General features: G+C 43.0%; 2 protein-coding genes across 6 annotated transcripts in view; both read left to right on the plus strand.

The window, feature by feature from the left end:
• The window catches only part of usp48 (ubiquitin specific peptidase 48), a 48,344-nt gene that overhangs the window by 14,090 nt on the left and 16,423 nt on the right, over positions 1-17,831 (plus strand). For 3 of the 4 annotated variants that reach the window (XM_077529489.1, XM_077529491.1, XM_077529490.1), the window contains 7 exons: positions 390-527; positions 708-857; positions 1,880-2,080; positions 2,181-2,292; positions 6,328-6,470; positions 17,238-17,312; positions 17,420-17,544. In XM_077529489.1, coding sequence (XP_077385615.1) covers positions 390-527; positions 708-857; positions 1,880-2,080; positions 2,181-2,292; positions 6,328-6,470; positions 17,238-17,312; positions 17,420-17,544 — 944 coding nt within the window. The other variant, XM_077529492.1, reaches the window with a different exon arrangement.
• LOC144023728 (uncharacterized) lies at positions 6,478-10,848 on the plus strand. 2 transcript variants are annotated; one of them, XM_077529500.1, is made up of 5 exons: positions 6,478-10,027; positions 10,158-10,204; positions 10,293-10,334; positions 10,411-10,444; positions 10,524-10,848. In XM_077529500.1, exons 1-5 carry the CDS (start codon positions 9,901-9,903, stop codon positions 10,817-10,819), a joined length of 546 nt encoding a protein of 181 aa, XP_077385626.1. In that variant the 5' UTR covers positions 6,478-9,900; the 3' UTR covers positions 10,820-10,848. The 2 variants fall into 2 exon arrangements, with proteins under 2 accessions (XP_077385626.1, XP_077385628.1); XM_077529502.1 differs by having other exon boundaries at positions 10,293-10,319.

Genomic DNA, 17,831 nt, shown 5'->3' on the forward strand with positions numbered 1-17,831 from the left:
CAAAAAACTCACGGCTCTGATCGGATCATGGATCATCAGATAAATAGAACTTTGTCTTCATTTATTTTATAAAATGCTTTTGCCCATTAAAAAAAAAAAATATATATATATATATATAATTATATTATATTATATTATATTATATTATATTATGTTGTTATGTTATATTATATTATATTATATTATGTTATATTATATTATGTTATATTATATTATGTTATATTATATTATGTTATATTATATTATGTTATGTTATATTATATTATATACACAAATCAAATCATAGCAGTTCCCACCAAGTAGCCTATTTTTGTTTAATTAATATCACCATTTTTGTTTGAAGAAATTGTTTAGTATTTACTATCTCCTTGGTCTTATTTTGTCATCAGCTGAAACTGTGAAGTCTCAGACACGAAAACCCAAGTGCAGTAAAGGCTACCACTGCTCCAGAAATGCCTACATGTTGGTGTATAAGATGCAGGAAGAGGAGACCTTAGATCCCTCTCAGACCATAGTTCAAGTTCCCGGTGGGTTGAATTTTAGTTTTCTATTTGTTTTTTGTTTTTTTGTTATTGTTTTTTTACATCAATCACTGACACGACACAATTTTGAGAAGACTGCTTTAGTTATAAACTTGCAGCTTGTAGTCAACATCTATGTCTGCCGTCTTATCTGAGGTTTGTTTCACCCCTTTCCCGACTCGCAAGAGTTCCTTCAGAGGTTGGTGGACCAAGACAACCATAAATTTGAGGAGTGGTGCAGTGAAATGTCGAACATGAGGAAGCAGAGCGTGGATAAGGGCAAAGCGAAGCATGAAGAAGTGAAAGAGCTTTACGAGCTGTTACCTGCAAGAGACGGTCAGTAAACCGACCAATTTGGATACATGTATAAGAGATTTATCGTTTGGGTAGATGTCAATTTGATGTTGGATTTTGTTTTCTCCGCAATGCACACATTTGCAATTTCTCCTCACTCTGCCAATTCTGTTGTGCAGGGGGTGTGGTTTGGTAATGATCTCCACCATGATACATATCAGATGTCATCAGTGACGTGAGCTCTCGGTTTGGGAAGGCAGGTAGTCACAAATTGAGACTTACACACTAATGACAAATTTGTGTGTTGGCAGGCGAGTGCACAACTTATCCCTACTAGGGTGTCCATGTTTTCATTTTCAATAAAGAGGACACTCAGCCTGACCTCGAGATACTTAAATAATAGTCAAACTAAGCTTACACAAAGATGCCATACAGTCGAACTATTTTAATGTATGCCTCCTCTGTATGGGTAGAAAATAAAACAAAAGCACATTACTCTCTTTTGAAGTCTTCCTACAAAATGATCTTGTTCATGAGTGAGGGCAGGATAGAGTATCGACAGGCGGATCGGTGCAGCGTCTGCTGTGATGCAGACTCTTTTGGTCTATTGTGGTGAAGAAGGAGCTGAGCTGAAAGGCGAAGCTCTCGATTGACCGGTCGATCTGCGTTCCTACCCTCACTTATGGACATGAGCTATGGTTTGTGACGGAAAGAACAGGATCCCGGATACAAGCGGCCGAAATGTATTTCCTCTTCAGGGTGTTCGTACTGTCCCTTCTGCCGTTTTTCCATTAGCCCTGCATGGCACAGTACCACACCTAGGACACCTCACGATTCGATTATGATTTAGGGGCTATGATTCGATTATAAAACGATTGATCCATTTTACTGTACTGTATATTTATTCACAAACAAATTTCTATTTGTCTCAACCAAGTTTTCTTGGTTCTTACTTTGCAATGGATAATGGCCACAACTTTTTATTGAGGGAACGGGTTTCGGCTGCAGAAATTAAGAGGTGACATGTTTATTCATGTTGAGTATTTTCTTGTCCTTGCTCATAGGGGACCCTTACGAGTTTATACCTCTAGATTGGTTGAAGAAGTGGTTGGATGACTCTACTGCTACAAAGGAAATTGACAACTCACACTTCCTGTGTACTCATGGCAAACTGCATCCAGACAAAGTGGGAGATGCTAAGAGGGTGTCTAAGAAAGCTGGGCAGGTCCTGTACGAGCGCTACGGTGGAGGGCCAAGGCTTGATGGTAAGAGAACGACAAACTGGATTTATGTTGGAAAGCAAAAGCAACACATTTTCACATGAGAAATGTATATACATAACACACAACTTCTCCAAAACTGCAGACTCCGCTCTATGCCGCGAGTGTGTGGGACAGCGTTGCAGGGTCCTACGTCTGAAGAATCAACTTAATGAGGACTACAAGGAAGTGTCCAATCAGGGCAAACGCACAATCAGGTAATTATATGTGATTATACAATGGCCCCTCCGTGAGCCGGCACCTTAACGTGGTGGAGGGGTTTGCGTGTCCCAATGATCCTAGGAGCTATGTTGTCTGGGGCTTTATGCCCCTGGCAGGGTCACCCATTGCAAACAGGTCCTAGGTGAGGGGCCAGACTAAGCACGGCTCAGAAGACCCCTGATGATGATGACTAAAAATGGATCACGTTTTCCCTTGCCCGGACGCGGGTCACCGGGGCCCCCCTCTGGAGCCAGGCCTGGAAGCGGCGCTCGCTGGCGAGCGCCTGGTGGCCTGCACCCATGGGGCCCGGCCGGGCACAGCCCGAAGAGGCAACGTGGGTCCCCCTTCCCACGGGCTCACCACCGGTGGGAGGGGCCAAAGGGGTCGGGTGGAGTGCAGGCTGGGTGGCAGCCAAGGGAGGAGACCTTGGCGGACCGACCCCCGGCTACAGAAGCTGGCTCTTGGGACATGGAATGTCACCTCTCTGGCAGGGAAGGAGCCCGAGCTGGTGTGCGAGGCCGAGAAGTTCCGGCTAGACATAGTCGGACTCGCCTCCACACACAGCTTGGGCTCTGGTACCAGTCCTCTTGAGAGGGGTTGGACTCTCTTCCACTCTGGAGTTGCCCACGGTGTGAGGCGCAGAGCAGGTGTGGGCATACTTATTGCCCCCCCGGCTCGGCGCCTGTACGTTGGGGTTTACCCCGGTGGACGAGAGGGTAGCCTCCCTCCGCCTTCGGGTGGGGGGACGGGTCCTGACTGTTGTTTGTGCATATGCACCAAACAGCAGCTCAGAGTACCCACCCTTTTTGGAGTCCTTGGAGGGTGTGCTGGAGAGCGCCCCTTTGGGGACTCCCTCGTCCTGCTGGGGGACTTCAACGCTCATGTGGGGAATGACAGTGAGACCTGGAGGGGTGTGATTGGGAGGAACGGCCGCCCTGATCGGAACCCGAGCGGTGTTCTGTTATTGGACTTCTGTGCTCGTCACGGTTTGTCCATACACTATGTTCAAGCATAAGGGTGTCCATATGTGCACTTGGCACCAGGACACCCTAGGCCGCAGTTCGATGATCGACTTTGTAGTCGTGTCATCGGATTTGCGGCCGCATGTTTTGGACACTCGGGTGAAGAGAGGGGCGGAGCTGTCAACTGATCACCACCTGGTGGTGTGTTGGCTCCGATGGTGGGGGAAGATGCCGGTCCGACCTGGCAGACCCAAACGTATTGTGAGGGTTTGCTGGGAACGTCTGGCGGAATCCCCTGTCAGAAAGAGTTTCAATGCCCACCTCCGGCAGAGCTTTTCCCTTGTCTCGGGGGAGGCGGGGGACATTGAGTCCGAATGGGCCGTGTTCCGCGCCTCCATAAGGGATGCCGTCAAGCTGAAGAAGGAGTCCTATCGGGCCTTTTTGGCCTGTCGGACTCCGGAGGCAGCTGACAGGTACCGGATGGCCAAGCGGAACGCGGCTTCGGCGGTTGCTGAGGCAAAAACTCAGACATGGGAGGAGTTCGGTGAGGCCATGGAAAACGACTTCCGGACGGCTTCGAGGAAATTCTGGTCCACCATCCGGCGTCTCAGGAGAGGAAAGCAGTGCACCATTAACACTGTGTATAGTGGCGATGGGGTGCTGCTGACCTCGACTCGGGACGTCGTGAAGCAGTGGGGGGAATACTTCGAAGACCTCCTCAATTCCACCAACACGTCTCCTTTTGAGGAAACAGAGTCTGGGGACTCTGGGGTGGGCTCTCCTATCTCTGGGGTCGAAGTCACTGAGGTGGTTGGAAAGCTCCTCGGTGGCAGGGCCCCGTGGGTGGATGAGATCCGCCCGGAGTTCCTAAAGACTCTGGATGTTGTGGGGCTGTTGTGGTTGACACGCCTCTACAACATCGCGTGGACATCGGGGACAGTGCCTCTGGATTGGCAGACCGGGGTGGTGGTTCCCCTTTTTAAGAAGGGGGACCGGAGGGTGTGTTCCAACTACAGAGGGATCACACTCCTCAGCCTCCCTGGTAAGGTCTATTCAGGGGTGCTGGAGAGGAGGGTCCGTCGGGAGGTCGAATCTCGGATCCAGGAGGAGCAGTGTGGTTTTCGTCCTGGCCGTGGAACAGTGGACCAGCTCTACACCCTCCGCAGGATCCTCGAGGGTGCGTGGGAGTTCGCTCATCCAGTTCACATGTGTTTTGTGGATTTGGAGAAGGCGTTCGACCGTGTCCCTCGGGGAGTTCTGTGGGGGGTGCTTCGGGAGTACGGGGTGCCGGGCCCCTTGATACGGGCTGTTCGGTCCCTGTACGACCGTTGCCAGAGTTTGGTCCGCATTGCCGGCAGTAAGTCGGATTCGTTTCCGGTGAGGGTTGGACTCCGCCAAGGTTGCCCTTTGTCACCGATTCTGTTCATAACTTTTATGGACAGAATTTCTAGGCGCAGGCGAGGCGTGGAGGGGTTCCGGTTTGGTGGCCTCAGCATTGCATCTCTGCTCTTTGCAGATGATGTGGTGCTGTTGGCTTCATCAAGCCGGGGCCTCCAGCTCTCACTGGAGCGGTTCGCAGCCGAGTGTGAAGCGGCTGGGATGAGGATCAGCACCTCCAAATCCGAGACCATGGTCCTCAGTCGGAAAAGGGTGGAGTGTCGTCTTCAGGTCGGGGATGAGATCCTGCCCCAAGTGGAGGAGTTCAAGTATCTTGGGGTCTTGTTCACGAGTGAGGGTAGGATGGAGCGGGAGATCGACAGGCGGATCGGTACAGCGTCTGCAGTGATGCGGACTCTGTATCGGTCCGTCGTGGTGAAGAAAGAGCTGAGCCAAAAGGCAAAGCTCTCGATTTACCGGTCGATCTACGTTCCAACCCTCACCTATGGTCACGAGCTGTGGGTCGTGACCGAAAGAACGCGATCCCGGATACAAGCGGCCGAAATGAGTTTCCTCCGCAGGGTGTCCGGGCTCTCCCTTAGAGATAGGGTGAGAAGCTCGGTCATCCGGGAGGGACTGGGAGTCGAGCCGCTGCTCCTCCGCGTTGAGAGGAGCCAGCTGAGGTAGCTCGGGCATCTGGTTCGGATGCCTCCTGGACGCCTCCCTGGGGAGGTGTTCCGGGCATGTCCCTCTGGCGGGAGACCCCGGGGACGACCCAGGACACGCTGGAAAGACTATGTCTCTCGGCTGGCCTGGGAACGCCTTGGGATCCCGCCGGAGGAGCTGGTTGAAGTGGCTGGGGAGAGGGAAGTCTGGGTTTCCCTCCTGAAGCTGCTGCCTCCGCGACCCGACCCCGGATAAGCGGAAGAAGATGGATGGATGGATGGATGGATTATACAATGGATTAAGTTCTAATTTTGATTCAATTATTTAATAGCAGAAGCGATGTGAACTTTTTTTTTTTTTTTTTGAGTCTGGGGCCGATTCCGGTATACCGCCCCGCCAACCAAAAAAAAAACAAACAAAAAAAAACGTTTGTGTTTCCACTCAGAATTTTATCAACAGTGGCGCTCGACAGCGGTCTAACGGAGGGGGTTTAGGAGCTGTGCGCTCGACAGTGGTCCAGGGGGCGCTCGACAGCAGTCCGCGAAGGTGGGGGTGGGGTTGACAGTCGTTGGATTGAGTTAGCGCCAGGCGGCGCACTCTTGTTGCTAGTACGGGAGAGCCAGAGGAGGACACGACTTTCGAATGTACGTTTTAAACATAGTGCAGAGGGAGCATTAATGCACTCACGCCGCGCGAGCGGCATTTTTGTTCACTAGCATGTACTTGAAAGTTACCCGCATGTGCGAGTGAAATGCTCGCACTGTCGAGCCCTGTTTTACAAATTATTGACCAATCCTTAGGTATATACTGTGCTAATGGTGTCGCGCGATAACGTTCAGACAAGTTGTTCTTCGTTATTATTATTTTGATTATTTCAAGCTTTCTTTTTTTTGTGGCCGTTTTTCATTTTTTTTTTTGTGTTCCATCCTTGTTCCTATTCTGTTTAATTCTGGTGATAATTCAGTTTTTTTTTATTTATCATGTTACTTAACTGTGTGCGTGTGTGTGTGTCTGTGTGTCTGTCAGCGGAGAAGGTTACTGGGTGGGCAAAGCCTCTCTGCGCAGTTGGAGGCAGTTGGCTTTGGAGCAGTTGGAGAAGGATGAGCATGAAAGCGAACCAAGCAATGGTCAGAGCAATGGGAAAGGACCACATGCCAACAACAACCAAGGTAGGGATAGTGGATAGTAGCAGTGGATAGAGGTGTAGCAATTAATTGATTTGAGCTGCAGCGATTATTGATCGACAACTAATCGATTATCAAATGAATTTATAATTGTTTAATAATCCATGAATCTTTAGATAACTTTTTAAATTAAAATGTAATATAAATTGCCCAAATGCTCATAATTTCAGCTTCTCAATAGCAAATATCCTATATCTGCACTCCTCCACGTAAATAGGTTATCTTTGTGTTGAATCAAAATAAAACAATGGCTTTTACTTTGGGAAACAATGATGAACATTCAAACTTTGCCCAATGCATGTATTATCAATGTGGTGAGATCCCCAAGATAGATTGAGTCAAAGGGGTCTGCATGGCCAATCTCAGTCCCCTTTGAAAGTCAAGAGGGAAGCGTATGCACATCTTGTCACTTGAAGACACTCCAAGTCATTTACTCTTTAGATGTGAGGTGTATTTTATTCAGCAACTCCAGAAGATAACTTGTGTATCATCTGTTTTATATCTGACTCATCTGATGGAAAACTGTGTCACTAATGCATCCCACATTCGTACAAAACTTAAAGGATACTACTCATTTTCAGCAGTAAAAAGTTAATATTTTGTCTATAATTAATGTGGTAACCATTATTTTTCTTATACAATAATACCTTTAAAAAGTAATTTTTCTACTTGCTGTCGACTGACATCATCTGTTTTGAGGAAGTAGGTAACGACCAATTATGGCTCAGTTTGCTGACCAACCCCAGAAAAAAGATGAGCCATGATTGGTCGTTACCTACTTTACCTACCGACCTACTTCCTCAGAACAGGTGATGTCATCAGTCGACAGCAAGAGGGAAAAAAATAGTTTTTAAAAGATATTATTTGTATATGAAAAATAATGAAGTTATCAAATTAATTCTGGACAAAATATGAACTTTTCACTGCTGAAAATTGTTCAAAGAGTCAAGTATCCCTTTAAATTTCATATTTCTTTTGTCTGGACGGCAGGTTTATTTCATTTCTAAAATTTATGTTTTTGAAATACAGTGATACCTCAGCTCACGAACATAATTGGTTCCCAGAAAGGGTTTGTGAGGCGAAAAGTTTGTCTTCCGAACATTTATTTCCCATAAGAAACCATTAAAATGAGAATAATCCGTTCCCAGGTCCCTATAAAACATAATTTTCTACTAAATAAGCCTTAAAACTACACAAAAATATACCTTATTTTATGTATAATAAATGCGCTATTGTATTGTAATTAAAGAAATAAACTGTACTGTATAATAGTCGTTTTATTTACCTTTGTGATGGTAGTTCTTAAGGATGGTAGCAATGGTAGACTTACTTCATTCGCGAGCGTTTCACCGCGTAGAGTGTTTATGGAACGGTTGCTGCTCAATCGCGCTTTCGTGCTCACCGGAGCGGAGGAGGTGTGTCCCTTGGTGAACAAGGAAGTGGAGCACTTTAGCGAGTCAACAAAAAGTGAGCACCGCCAACTACTTTCACCTCTTTCCTGGGACTAAACTGCCGTGGCACTATTTTCTCCTATTTTGAGGTACGTGACAGCACTTTCGCTTTTTTTAGTGGCGCGAACTCCATTGATTACAATGCGAACGCGCCGTCGTCCCTCGCTTTTGGTGAGAACGTAGCATTAGGCTTAACACTAGCCTGTGGTGGGGTCTTTTTTGGTCCCATAATAGCAAAAGTACACTCAATATGGTCCAAAATGTCTATCAAACACAAACCGCGTCCGCACTAAAAGAAAGGGGTGACGAACTGGGACGCCGTGAGCGTGCGTCAGCTTCTCGTGGCCGCCACCGTGGTGCTGTTCGACCGCGTGGTTTGGTTCGTCCGCCGAAAACTAGTTCGTCAGCAGAGACTATATGCTCGCGAATTTAATGTTCGTGAGGCGAAAAGTTCGTGAGCTTAAGCGTTCGTCAGCCGAGGTATCACTGTACTTCACATTGTGCACATATTTTGTTTGTGTTGGTGTCTTTTTAAAGGTTAAATATTTATATCAAATTAAATTATCAGCCTTTTGTTTTCCTGATCCTTATTTTGAATAGAAAAAAAATTTATAACTGTCAATAATGACTAATAAATATTTAAACTGATACATTTGTCAGTCATATCACCCAGCCCTTTGTTGCGGTCTATTTCAATAATTGATTCAATATATGAAAATATAGAAGACATTTTTGTTATTGTTTTTTTAACATGTTTGGAGATACTGTAAAAATGTGTGATGTTTTAAGATTAAACGTCTACAAGCAACAAATGTCACTAGAAGTTTTATATGAATTAATTTTAATTTTTAATGAATTAAAATTAATCTTATCGAATCGAAAATCGTATCGTTCCCAGACTTAATCGAACCATATCGAACCGTTCTGCTCTGAAAGATAACGTTTTTCAATCGAATCGCAACCTGTGTATCGAGATACATATTGAATTGGCCTCATGTCAGAGATTCCCACCCCTAGTGCATACTGAGTAAAAGTATACATTTTTGGGGAAAAACAAAACAAAACATCAAATTTACTAAATTGTGACTAATGAGGTTTTGGCCTGACGCTAGCGATTTATAATTTCATACGGATAAAATTGCAAAATCTTGGGGGCAATTTAGCAACCATTACATACCTCATCGGGTAAGTTAAAATGAGTTTGCTCCCAATCATTCTCTTCAATCTTGATTGCTGTTCACATCCTCTTAAAACTGTCAATTGATGAAAGATTTTTGTCCAAGGTGGATTCAAATTCATCGCTCTACATGCAGCAGGCACGTTCTTGAAAAACACCTGCACAAGCAACCAGGATTACCCCAATACAAATATTTATATTCTATGCTAATTTTATTGCTTAACTTTGTTATTTATGTTGTTAATTGAAAAGAACTTTGCTTCTCGCTTTATAATTTGTAATATTAATTTATTTTTGGTATTAACTCTTTGACCGCCATAAACGTTTAAAGATGTTCAGTATAATCCTAGGATTGGCCGCCATAGACGTTAATTGACGTCTACTATGTTTTTTTATGGAAACGGGTGGAGGAAAGCCTTGGGCAGCTGTGCTCCAAGTATCAAGCCGATCGGGTTACTATAATGAGTATTCCTGGCCACTAGATGGCTGTGATGAGTCTTTTGGACAAGATCGGGTAGGAGACAACAGTAGAAGAAGAGAGGCGGAGCTAGAGTGTTGAGGGGGAGAGAATGGCTAACTTGGCTAAGGGAGTCAAAAAGGCTACAGATGGCAATCAGCTCACGCTTGATCCTTATTTTCAAAGCTCAAAAGCATCGACCAGTGCTCAAGAGCACAGTGATGACGGAGTTAAGTCATAGTTGAAGCGGTGACGCGGCCGTTTCGACCACGTCCTAAGGCCCCACCGGCTAGAGATGCTAATAACGTCCTAAGGCCCCACCGGCCAGCGATGCTAACACCGGAGAAAAGTGGTGCACAACCGAGCACGTCTGCACAGATGACGTTTCATCGGACGATGACGACTACTATGGGTCCGATGCAAGACAGTCTTGGACAGTCTTCCAAAGAACGTGAAGGTAAGCGCTAACATGCTAAGAGATTGCTAGTAAGATTACTTTTCGGGCGATCTGCTAGCAGCGTGTGTAAATGTGCTGATATACACTAAAACATATATTACCTATACAAACGTGAATGTATATTTTATAGATCGTGCTCACAGCAACGTCCGACCGCTGGTTCTACGACAAAGAAAGGTAAAAAAAAAAAAATGTTTTCAATACACCGCAACAATAAAAGGAAAGTCTTTCTATAGTACTGTAATTGTGTATATATTTCTTTCAGCTCCTACTCAAAGTGACCCTTCTCACAGTGAGTACAACAAAGGTAAAAAGAAAAAAAAAAAAGATTCTCCACAGCACTAATAAAATATTTGATGGTAAACGTCTTCTATAATTTACAGAATGTGCATCAACCAATACATCCAAGAAAAAAAGGTAAACATGCACACACACACACACACATTGCATCACAGTGCTCTAAAATAATATATGATATTGAAATGTATATTTGCAGATCCCAAAGATTCTGGCTGGCTTGAAGTTGATGAATTCGGCTGGCAGCCAACCATCTTCCCCTTTGCTGCAAAACCAGGACCAAGGGATGCTGCAGCAGAGCTGAATTCCCACCTGCCAGCTGACATCCTGGAGCTCTTCATCACGGATGAACTTCTCCAGCACATCGTTCATCATACCAACCTCTACGTAAATCAGTCCATGCAGAAGCAGACTGACAAAAACTGTTGCGCACGTGTAAATAGTTTGCAAAGAGTTTTCCAAATTGTTTGTTCGGATTGCTACTGTTGCATGTAAATAAACTGTTATTTTGCAATCAAAAAACATTTTTTATTGTTGGGGTAGTGTTTTATTGAAGTTTAGGTGTTTGTAGAATCACTCATGCAAAAAAAAAAGTGCCAATTTCACTAGAGTGCATGAAATAACATCGTTTCACAAAAAGTTGATTTCTCCGTATTTTGGAAGAAAATAGAGGATTTGGGTGAAACGAAGGTGTTTTCTATTGTTGATTACTGAAGATCCGAATAAGGTAGAAACAAACTTTTTTTTTTTTTAGATGAAAGATGAGACTTCAATCTTTCATTTGGTATCCGCGTTTCCATAGTCCTAACACAACATTTTCTGTGGAGCTTGAAAGATCGGTAAAATTCTGTAAATCAGCTGGCAGTATAGGGGTTACCTTTTCCGAAAATGGCTGGCAGTCAAAGAGTTAATTGTGACCCGCTCCGGCAAAAGGGTCCGCATGTCGGCAGTCAATATCGAGATATGGACGATATTATGTGTTGTCTTTCCTTGTGTAAAGCACATTGAGTTGCCTTGTGTATGAAATGTGCTACACAAATAAACTTGCCTTGCCTATTAGACAGTTGGACATTTTTTGTCCATTTTGAGATTTCTCCACAAATAGCTTCCTTGAGCAGCACAAAAGTCAAAATTGTAATAGAAGTGTATGAAAATAAGCAATTATTAGACATTATGCCTCGTAACTCGGGCAGGTGGTGGGCCGAGGGCTGTTTTCGTGCATTTGAATGATCCCCAACGAGGGAGGACTTCATTTTTTGTTAACATCAGCTTCATTTCTCAACAAATTAAACAAAAAATGTTGGCACTCTTATCTCTTGCACATTTTGTGTTGATCGGTAACTTTATGTAGGTTACCGGCTCCGGCAAACTGAGCGGGCAGCTATGCTCAGAGTCCGACATACATAACGTAGTTGTGGTTATTGTCCAATGACACGCTTCGAAATGCGCCATCTCAGTTTGTTTTTCCGGGTGTGTACGTACTCTTATCTCTAATGTTTAAGCCTTATCGTAGTTGATACCTTATAGTATTGCTACACGCATCGGCGTATTTATTGCTAAAATAACACTTTTGTACATCAGTCACTTTCAGAAAGGTAACATGCGTCAGCATCGTTGAAATTCGTCTTTAAACTTGACTGGGAATAGTACTTATTGTCACTTCTTTTGAAAAGTCATTCCTTCTGCATAATGTCACAAAAATTTGCTACACAATTACTCGCCCGCGGCCCACATTTGTTGGAACTGTTTTCTTGCTGACTACACAGAAAAGACTGCTCAGTATACAGGATGAAAGAATTTAATAAATTCTGTGTTTCTGTAGACAGACCCATTGGTACAAGGAGCAAAAGAGGCTTTGCTTCACCTTAAAAACACGTTTGTTGTCATTCTACATGTTATGTGGATGGCGTATGTTTGCCCAGAGATTGAAAATGAAAATTAGCTTTGACTATATGTATGTTCAAGCATGGTCCTTTTATAAGTTATATGTAGAAGTTAAATTTCAGGAACCTGCTGCACTTCCAACCACGGTAGCTATTATAGAGACTGCTACATGGACTTCACAAACATCAAAATAATAAAATGAGCTCAGGGAAGAAGGGGGTGGGGGGGGGGGGGAGAACTTTTATTTCAGATCGACTCTTTGCAAATGCACACTCAGTTTTCCAACTATCAGGCTGCAGTCCACAGAAGCAGCCTTGAATCTGAGCCTGCTCCTGCCCCTGCGAAGATGGATAAAATAAGATAGAATAGCCTTTTTTTTTGTCATTGCAACATTAAGATACAAACAAGATTTTGTTGCTCCCTCATGCAAAATTTAAATAAAGATCAACATACAATATGGAAGTCCAGGCTCCGGCCTTCCTGGGTGGAGTTTGCATGTTCTCTCCGTGCCCACGTGGGGCTTCTCCGAGTACTCCGGTCTCCTCCCACATTCCAAAGACATGCATGGCAGGTTAATTGGGTGCTCCGAATTGTCCCTAGGTGTGCTTGTGAGTGTGGAAGGTTGTTCATCTCTGTGTGCCCTGCGATTGGCTGGCAACCAGTCCAGGGTGTCCCCCGCCTACTGCCCAGAGCCAGCTGAGATAGGCGCCAGCACCCCTCGCGACCCTTGTGAGGAATAAGCGGCCAAGAAAATGGATGGATGGATACAATATGGAATAAATAAAAATTAAAAGGGAAGATTAAACATGCGCATTGTGACAATAAAGTTCCCAGTAGTGTAAAGTGCACAATAAAAAATAGTCATTTAAATGGTGAGGATGAGTATGAGTTGAGTCCTGCAACTGCTCTTGGATTAAAACTGTTTTTGAATCTGTTTGTTCTGGATTTTAGTGTCTTGTAACCCCTGCTCGAGGGTAACAGGTCAAAGAGATGGTGACCTGGGTGAAAAGAGTCCTTAATAATGTTCTGAGCTCTACTGAGGCAGCGGAAGTGGTAGATGTTCAGGAGAGCAGCCGATGATCTTCTCTGCTGTCCTTTTATACTCTCTACAACCCTTCCTCTCTGCCTCAGTACAGGTACCACACTGTGATGTCGTAGCTGTAGGTCAGAAGACTCTCTACGCAGGAGTGGTAGAAGGGGTTTTGAGGTCGTGAGAAGCCTCGGGAAGTGGAGCCACTGCTGGGCCTTCTTCACCACTGCCGCAGTGTTTGCAGTCCAGGCCAGTTCTGCTGCGATTTGGAATGAATGGCCAGGATGATCACTCTCCCCCAGCTCCAACAGCAATACTTGAGCTGGTGCACTGCTCTTGGAAGAAAACAATCTAAGTTAAGGGGCGATGCACCTGCAAGCTGAATGAGCGGCCATGTACAAACTTGTGCCAATAGGTCATTTGAAGATGACTAACTCAGGTTGTTGTTCATTTAATATTATTTATAGTTGCTTCATTTATATGCTACTAAGATTGTTAAAATAAAAACCTTAGGGTGTGTAATTAAATTGGACAATTATTTATGACCAACAATTTTCCATGGTAGTTTTTTTTTTTTTTTTCCATTTTCCTGAGCAACCACAAAGGATCATATTTTAATAATAATTACGAGTGCCAACAAACAAAATCTGATTCCGAGAAAAATAAACTTCAAAACATGAACGATCCAGGTCTTCCCTCACCAGGGATCATTGATCTAAAAAACTAAAGCAGATACGTGGCCTCGGCCCACCGCCTAGGGGGTGTGTTTTTAGCTGAGCTGCTAGCTAGCGCCACTTCTTGCGCAACTGTTATTTATTTTTTTTATTATAAACAACCCGAATTTCCTAGCCTCAAACATAATTCACAAATTATTTAAATAAATGTTGTGTGGATAATGTGTGGTGATATGACCTCATTTACGCAAGAAAATACCACAAGGAGTAACAATAATATAACCAAACTTTGACTGATGCCTCAGAAGATGAATTGTAAGCTGACTGTGATCTTCAAAGTTGAGGCTGATTTCATCTCTTGTGAGGGGAAACTTCCAAAACATTTAAAGGGTTAAAATCTCGGGCGATGGCCTTGCCTGCTGTTGGAACTGACTTTCCACTGATATTTTAACAGTTCCTGAAAATGCTATGGACATTTGAAAGATGCAAGTACCAAAACTTTAAACCCCATTTTCTCAAAACTAGGGATTTCTACCGTCCAACATTAAAACTGCTGTAACTTTGTCAATTTTTGAGGTACAACCATGTATTATATATTTTAAAGGGACAGTTTGGATTTTTTGACATGAATCTCTATTTCATCCTCACCGCCAGTGTGTGCGATCAGAACTGACTTACCCCTGACAGCGTTCTGTGACACGAGTTCTGGTCCGGTGTTGGACGAGAGGAAAATAGTCTAGCAAGTTGGCTGGGGTTACTTAAAGTGTTTTTCTTCTAAAAACAATTTGTGTTCAAAAGAGTGACATATTTTGCACACTAAACTCCTTTCTGAAAAAAGACAGACGTCATAACCGCCGGGCACTACTTTTCTGTTCGTTCGTATTACTGCGCATCGCCCTATAGACAGCTAATCGACGCGCTGTAATGTTAATGTTTAGACCAGCAATGGAAGTATAACCAGCGAATTTCACTCACACTCTGTGCATGTTTGTGGGTACTGACAAGATTTGCAGTTTTTGAATTATATTAGCTTATATGTGACCTGCTCCAGCAAAAGGGTGCACACTTAGACATTTAATTTAATTTAGCACACAAGGCCAACCTAACCCTAACCCATATTTAGTTCTCACGAATGAGTGGCAAATTTAAATGTTCACAATTTTACGGTGTCATTGCAACGTTCACCGGCCCATGATGAAAAAACAACATGGGCTTTGTTCACTCATAAGTAGAGATGGGTACCTTTTGCATTTGAAATGGTTATGTTCCAATTCTCAGGACTGTGGAATCGATACTGGTACTTTTGTTGTGTGGGTTATTTATTTTATTTATTTATTTTGTGGTAATAAATGGTAACGTATACAATAAAATAATAATAATAAAAAAAGGACATCCACTTAAACGGTTATTTTTCATCAAATAAAATTTGGCAAATAAAACATGAAATTAAAACAAATGAGCCAAGGGAGGGAATAAAAAAAAAAAAATTAAAGGTATACAACATTTTACAATGAATAAAGTATAAATGGCAAGTGGCATGTGCCAAAAAAAAATAATCAAAATTGAGATATTGATATATTTGAATTCTGCACTTAATTGCCTTTAAAGGGATAGTTCGGATTTTTTGACATGAATCTCTATTTCATCTCACCTCCAATGTGTGCGATCATCACTGACTTACCCCTGACAGCGTTCTGTGACACGAGTTCTGGTCCGGTGTTGGACGAGAGGAAAATAGTCTAGCAAGTTGGCTGGGGTTACTTAAAGTGTTTTTCTTCTAAAAACAATTTGTGTTCAAAAGAGTGACATATTTTGCACACTAAACTCCTTTCTGAAAAAAGACAGACGTCATAACCGCCGGGCACTACTTTTCTGTTCGTTCGTATTACTGCGCATCGCCCTATAGACAGCTAATCGACGCGCTGCAGACAGCTGATCCGCGCGCCTTCCACCTTCGAAAGGACAGACAAACAACTTGTAGATTAGCGCGCGTCTATCAGCTGCATGTGGGGCGCCGCGCAGTGATACAAAGGAACAGAAAAGTAGTGCCCAGCGGTAATGGCGTCTGACTTTTCTCAGAAAGGAAGGAGTATTGTGATGCAAATGTATCACTCTTTTGAATACACATTGTTTTTAGAAGAAAAACGCTTTATTTCCGTGACCCCAGCCAGCTTGCTGTACTATTTTCCTCTCGTCCAACACCGGACCAGAACTCGTGTCACAGAACGCTGTCAGGGGTAAGTCAGTGATGATCGCACACATTGGAGGTGAGATGAAATAGAGATTCATGTCCAAAAATCCGAACTATCCCTTTAAAGGCAATTAAGTGCAGAATTCAAATATATCAATATCTCAATTTTGATTATTTTTTTTTGGCACATGCCACTTGCCATTTATACTTTATTCATTGTAAAATGTTGTATACCTTAAATTTTTTTTTTTTATTCCCTCCCTTGGCTCATTTGTTTTAATTTCATGTTTTATTTGCCAAATTTTATTTGATGAAAAATAACCGTTTAAGTGGATGTCCTTTTTTTATTATTATTATTTTATTGTATACGTTACCATTTATTACCACAAAATAAATAAATAAAATAAATAACCCACACAACAAAAGTACCAGTATCGATTCCACAGTCCTGAGAATTGGAACATAACCATTTCAAATGCAAAAGGTACCCATCTCTACTTATGAGTGAACAAAGCCCATGTTGTTTTTTCATCATGGGCCGGTGAACGTTGCAATGACACCGTAAAATTGTGAACATTTAAATTTGCCACTCATTCGTGAGAACTAAATATGGGTTAGGGTTAGGTTGGCCTTGTGTGCTAAATTAAATTAAATGTCTAAGTGTGCACCCTTTTGCTGGAGCAGGTCACATATAAGCTAATATAATTCAAAAACTGCAAATCTTGTCAGTACCCACAAACATGCACAGAGTGTGAGTGAAATTCGCTGGTTATACTTCCATTGCTGGTCTAAACATTAACATTACATTTTTAGTTATTAATATGAATAAATATTTAGGGTTTACGTTTTTCTAAAACGCCCACAATAAAATAAATGTGAATTTAAAACATGATAATTTCTGCAAGTATTTATCAGCAATACAGTGAGAATTCAGCAAAATGTGAATTATTTTTTGCAAGTGAATTTGCCGTGTTAGCCCCTAAATTTTCTTCCGGAACTCTTCCAATTTTAAGTTAGGGACTACTGTGCTCCTGGTAGAAAAATGTTAGTCTGGACTCGGAGCTCTGAGTCTGCAGCATTATTGAATTGAATTCAGCCTATGAGTATTAAACTGAATTAATTGGTGGCTTATAGATTGCAGCCCTGAGGTCTCAGAGGGCAACGAGGAGGAGATGAAGATGTTCAATGAGGACATTGTCTGCAGTCATGGTATGTTCACGGGTAGAATGTAAAAACTACACATGTACAAATTCTCCGTTTATGTTTTTGTGACATGGGTTGCTACAAGTAAATGGCAATGGTTTTTGCTGCATCAGGAGGTCTGAGTATTCTGGACACTGAACGTAAGCTGGTATCATCTGAAGTTTGGACCAAGCTAAGAGCATACTTCCCCAAAGCCCTTGAATTTACCCAAGACCAAAGTCCCTGTCCGCAGTGTCTGGTAAGTAGGCACAGCTTTTTTCTGATCCCTTACTTTATGTAACTTTAAAAAAGAAAAGCCGTCCATCATTTTTCATTAAGGTTCCTTCTTGAGCATATAATTATTTATCGTATGTATTGAAGAGGCATTAACTGGAATGTTTTCCACTTAATTTGCCATCACTTTGAAAGTTTCCACTATAAGAGCAAAATGATAGCTCTTGTTGCATCTCCATTTCTAAACTGATCCTTACATTGTTCATAGTAGTATGTATTAAATCTGTCATGAAGGAGTGAAACAGAAGCCAA

The sequence above is a fragment of the Festucalex cinctus genome, chromosome 8 (assembly GCF_051991245.1).
Source record: "Festucalex cinctus isolate MCC-2025b chromosome 8, RoL_Fcin_1.0, whole genome shotgun sequence".
Lineage (NCBI taxonomy): Eukaryota > Metazoa > Chordata > Actinopteri > Syngnathiformes > Syngnathidae > Festucalex > Festucalex cinctus.